At 45.3% G+C, this 5,617-nt stretch overlaps 1 protein-coding gene across 1 annotated transcript in view; it reads left to right on the plus strand.

The window, feature by feature from the left end:
* TGM7 (transglutaminase 7) overlaps window positions 1–5,378 on the plus strand; it is an 18,652-nt gene extending 13,274 nt beyond the window's left edge. The window contains exons 8-13 of the mRNA XM_007935323.1: window positions 1,251–1,354; window positions 1,538–1,780; window positions 3,050–3,376; window positions 3,772–3,932; window positions 4,818–4,951; window positions 5,219–5,378. Coding sequence (XP_007933514.1) covers window positions 1,251–1,354; window positions 1,538–1,780; window positions 3,050–3,376; window positions 3,772–3,932; window positions 4,818–4,951; window positions 5,219–5,378 — 1,129 coding nt within the window. The remainder of the gene's footprint in view (window positions 1–1,250; window positions 1,355–1,537; window positions 1,781–3,049; window positions 3,377–3,771; window positions 3,933–4,817; window positions 4,952–5,218) is intronic.
* The last annotated feature ends 239 nt before the right edge of the window (window positions 5,379–5,617 follow it).

Here is a 5,617-nt window from a genome sequence, read left to right on the forward strand (position 1 = left end):
ATGTTCTTGGATACACTCCCCATTTCATAGACATACCTAATCTTTCAGCCTGTCCACCCATCTATACACCCATACACCCATGTTTGCCTTCACTGACAATGCAGTACTGTATGTGCAAAAGAGTTCACATTTGTTGTCTGTACCTCCCATGTACCTCTCTATGTCTTTCTCATCCTCAAAGTGCCATATTGGTCACTCACATTTGGTATATTGCCCTTCTCTTCACCCAAATCACTACTTTTCTCTATCTATCTAACAGCGGTCCCTCCCTTCCCCTCCCACCCCTTGTAACCAACAAAGAAAATTTCCTTCTATAGATAAACCTTTCCTTAACTTTTACAGTAATGGACTAACACAATATTAGTCCTTCTGTGATTGACTTATTTCACTCAGCATAATGTCCTCCAAGTTCATCCATGTCTGCCTTTATTTTAGTTCTAAGAGGGAGATTAAGGTGCTAGCAGGGTGTTGACTTGTCATTTTTCCTGTTCTGGTTACTATTCCAGTTCACTCACATTTTACAAATTCGGGTCCATTCTAGTTTCACTTTGTTGGCCATGACTGAACTGGAAAGAACAGGTTTAAAGCCCTGGTTACATGAGAACTAACTGCTATAAAGGATATTATTAGTTCAATTGACAAAAATTGAAATACAGTAAGTTAGATCAAAGAATTGTATCAATACTAAATTTACTGAGGTTGATAAGTATGCAGGGGTTATATAAGAGAAGATCTCTAGTCTTAAGAAATACACATTGAAGTGTTTAGGGATAAAGGGCCATGATGATTTCAGCTTCCTCTAAAATGGTTAATGTGTGTGTGTGTGTGTGTGTGTAGGAGCTCTGGCAGCATAGTGTCTAAAGCATTTGACTGCTAACCAGAAGTCTGGCAATTCAAACCCAAATTCAAACCCACCAGCCACTCCTGGGCAATCTACTTCTGTAGAGATACCACCTCAGAAACCCAAGGAGGGGTCGCTATGAGTCAGAATCAACTTGATGGCAGTGAGGTTTTTTGTTTTTTTTTTTTTTAAATATCAAAAGAAAGCTAATGGTAAAGCAAATGGGGCAAAATGTTAGCAATAGGTGAATTGGGCAGATAGGTGTTCTCTGTACTATTCCTGCAACTTTGCTGTAAGCTTGACGTTATTTCTAAATAAAAAGTGAAAGAATAAACAATGACATATAGCACTCAGAATAGTGTCTGGGAAATTCTCAGAAAATATGAGTGCTCTGTACTCCCTCCTGCAGGAATTTCCATGTCTGGAATGAGTGTTGGATGGTCCGGAAAGATCTCCCACCAGGATACAATGGATGGCAGGTTCTGGACCCCACTCCTCAGCAAACGAGTAGTGGTGAGTGAGGGCAATTTGGAAGGGCCTGGGTTCTTTGGGGAGACTGATAAGGATGACTGACCATGACAGCAGGAATCCTTTCCCCAGAGCCCCTCACTACCCCACCTCTTTACCTCCCACCACCATGACCAGCTGTCCTTCCCAGTTAGCAGCCATGTTCTATAGCTCTTGTTTCCTCCACAGGGCTGTTCTGTTGTGGCCCTGCCTCTGTGAAGGCCATCAGGGAAGGGGAGGTCCACCTTGCCTATGATACCCCATTTGTGTATGCTGAGGTGAATGCTGATGAAGTCATTTGGCTGTTTGGGGATGGCCAAGCTCAGGAAATCCTGGCTCACAACACCAGTTCCATTGGGAAGGAAATCAGCACCAAGATGGTAGGGTCAAACCAACGCCAGATCATCACAAGCTCCTACAAGTATCCAGAAGGTACCTCCAGCCCTGGGATTCTGGGTGAGGGTGGGGGAGGGGGGCCACCTTTTTGTGCTGCCTCCCAACTGGGATGGCTCCCAGGTTAAAACTATTGCCACCTAATTGTCTCTCCTCTCAACTCCCAGAGATTTAGCAAATAAAAATGCAAGATGAAATGTGAATTTCAGATCAATTTAGATAAATGAATAATTTTTTACTATATAAATATGCCCTAAATGTTGTATGGACATACTTTTATGCTAAAAAGTATTCATTGTTAATCTGAAATTCAAATTTAAAACTAGATGTAATTTTTTAAATATAAATATCTCCCATATATTGCACACGCCACTTACATTAAAAATTATCTGCTGTTTATATGAAACAATATGTTCATTGCATTTGTATGGAATGCAAATTTAACTGGACACCCTGTATTTTACCTAGTAACCCTATCCTAGAGTCACACCACAGTCTCCCTGTGTCCACAGCAGTGGGGGTGGCAGGCAGGAAGGAGGTGGTGCTCAAGGATGGAAAGAACACCTGGGCCTATGGAAGTGAGTAGATGTCCAGCGGAGAAGGTCAGAATTGAGTCAGGCTACCTGAGAACTAATCAAGGCTCTGCCCTGTTCTAGCTGTGTAAACCTGGACACGTTCTTACCCACTCTGTGCTTCCACTTTCTCATCTGTAAAATGGGGTAATAATAGTAGTAGCTACCTCAGGAGGCTACTGTGAAGGCTAAGTGAATTAATGCATAGTTAAAACAGTACCTCTGGTACATAGTAATTACTCTAGAAACATTTACAGTTTGGGATAGATTTAGATTAAGCCTATACATTAACTTGTTCCCAAGTACAAAAGGTAAAGATCTATTTAAAAGGATTGCACATATATTTCAGAAATGAAGACATTGATGGGGGGAGAAGCCTTTGGCTTGGATAGTAATGATAATGATGCTGATGATGATATTGAAGACAACAGTGTGCTGAGTGCTTTATATCCAGCAGTGTATTTAATCCAACTTTTTGGCAATTCTGTGAAGCTAGCAGGTATACTTCCTGATTGTAGATGACAGAACTGAGCGCCAAGAGATTAAGGAACTGTGATAGAGCAAAGATTTGAACTCAGAACTGAGTGATACCATGATGCTGTATTGCCTCCCTACCTGCTCTTCATGTGGTTGGGGCTTTGGGAGGGGAGTTGTGGGTAGCTTGTGACTTGAAGAAGTTCATTGATGTTTTTGACCCCTTCCCACGGATGTCTTTCCTGACCCTCCTCTCCCCCAGGATCTCCTGAGGAGCGGTCTGTATTCATGAAAGCCTCCCGGAAGATGCTGGGCCAAAGAAGGGCCTCCTCACCCTTCTTGGATCTGCTGGGGTCAGGGGGCATGCAGTATCAGCCAGCACAGCTACAACTACACCTTGCCAGGACGCCCCAGTGGGGCCAAGACCTGTTGTTGACTCTGCATGCCTGGAGGGTGCCAGACAGAGCCCACCCCCGGGGCCCAATCCAGCTGATGCTACACTTCTGTGCACAGGCCCTCCTGCACAGGGGAGGCATACGGGAGCCTCTCTGGAGGCAAGTGGTGCAATTGAAATTGGACTTCGGGCAGGGTGAGTCTGAGGTAGGCCTGCAACAGCACTGCAGGGAGGGGAGCTTTAGGGACAAAAACAAAGCTGGGCTGGCCCAGCATGATCACAAAGAGATACTGCCCCACCTGCTCCCCATGGAGCAGTGAAGCTATTGTTGGTGGGAAGTCAAATGCTAGATGCTATATCTCTGCTGCCATCTCACCAGGGGAAAACATAACAGTGACCTCTGGGTCAGTCTGTCCAGGGTAAACTCTCACTCACACATACAAACATGCAGATACACTAGTATATTCTTACACACATGCACTCTCACATACAAAGTGTATTTCAACTCTCATATATACACATTATCTCGCTCGCTCACTCTTGCTGAAAGACCCATTCCCTGGACTCAAGATGTTTTTATCTCTGCTTAGAGATACAGTTGCCTCTCCTGCTGCCCTACAACAATTACAGAAATAAGCTAACAGATGAAAAGCTGATCCGTGTGTCTGGCATCGCCAAGGTTGAGGAGACGGGGAGGTCCATGCTGATCCTGAAGGATATCTCTCTGGAGCCTCCCCAGTTATCTATTGAGGTACACTGCTGGCAGTGATGGGGCCCAGAGGATCTCTGACTAACCCAACATTTATCAAGCCCTTGCCAGGGAATGGAAGCCCAGCTGTGGACAGACACAGTCCTGCCTTCAGACAAAATCAATGATTAAAGTGCATTTGGCTGGCACTGTGCTAGATACTGGGACTCCAGAAATAAGTACGGCAGAATCTTTGCTTTCCACTGACAGGACATCCAGGAGAACTATAAGAGCTGCCCCATGATATAGTCCTCACATATGATTCACTAAAGGCACTGGGAAAAACTCAGAGTGTGTTCTGCAGAAGACAGAGCAGTGGGGGGAAAAGATCCTGGGCTGGGGCCTAGGCCACCTGGCTCAGGTCTTGGCTCTGCTATTAACATCATGTGACCTTGGCCTTAGTCTCCTCACTGGCAGAATGAAAGGCCTAAATGATGGTCTGTAGATGGTGCACACATGATACCAATGTCTTACTCCATGTCTGTTACAGATATTTCTAATCAGTCTTGAACCTTTCTGACTCTGGACTGGTCCTGGATATCCTTTTTAACATAGCATTCCTTTTGGCCACCACTACACAATTGGAGCTGAAACTTAAGTTGAAATCTACTTGCCATCCTGAGCTAGATGGAAGAGAGGGAAATAGGTTTCAACTTCCCATTACTAATTGGTGGTGGCTTCTTGGAATATTGTGACCTTCTAAGGCAGGCCAGGATATATGTTAACCTCGAATACTCTCAGCTCATATCCTTCTCTCCCAACTGCAGCATCTTAGCTCTAAGTAGCAGTCCCTGGTAGTCACCAGAGGGATGGAGAAGGGAGGTTATTGAATCAGAGTGCAGAAATGAGGCCAGTTGCTCAAGATGTCTCTGTCTTCTCTCCACACAGGTGTCTGAGAGGGCTGAGGTGGGCAAGGCATTGAGTGTCCACATCACCCTCACCAATACTCAAACAGAGCCTCTGAGTAACTGCACAATGGTGCTGGAAGGAAGTGGTCTCATAGATGGGCAGATATCAAAAGAGTAAGTAACACCACCTGTTGATCTCTCTTACTGTGATCTCTGATGGGTGCTTCCAATTTGGAATAGGGTGCTTCCAAATCATACACCATCTTTAATCTCCTGGATAGTGCCTCCTATCCCCCATTTTCCCACTCTCCTCAGGGAAAGTTGAGCTCAGTAATATTAGAGGGTGAGAGGCACCTTCTCTGAGAGGAATGGTCTGAAAATCAAGTCACCCACCCAAGTGATTACTTCTCAAGGCTCTAACAGGCCCTTTTGGACTTTCAGCCTTGGGACCCTGGTAGTTGGACACACCATCAAAATTCATCTGGACCTCTACCCTATCAAAGCTGGACTCCGCCTGCTACAAGTCTTCATCAGCAGCAATGAGGTCAAGGAGATCAAGGGCTACAAGGACATCTTTGTCGCTGCAGCTAGAGCTTCTTGATACACCCCTAACCCCCCAGCCCCACCCCATCCCACTCTGTACTCTGGAATGTGTTGTCTTTACTCCAGCTCTACTTCTTCTCAGCCTACCTGGGAGTGAATGAAGCTCTGTCAGAACCACTGGGCACCTTAGGAGGAGACAATAAAAGCATCTTTCCTTATCCCAGTGTTCTCTCTCCTGTGCCAGCAAGTCACTTGTGACTACTAGCTCGTCCTCTCGGCCTGGCTGTCAGCCATGTG

This window comes from Orycteropus afer, unplaced genomic scaffold, assembly GCF_000298275.1.
Source record: "Orycteropus afer afer isolate SDZICR_OR568_19922 unplaced genomic scaffold, OryAfe1.0 scaffold00026, whole genome shotgun sequence".
In the NCBI taxonomy this organism is placed as follows: domain Eukaryota; kingdom Metazoa; phylum Chordata; class Mammalia; order Tubulidentata; family Orycteropodidae; genus Orycteropus; species Orycteropus afer.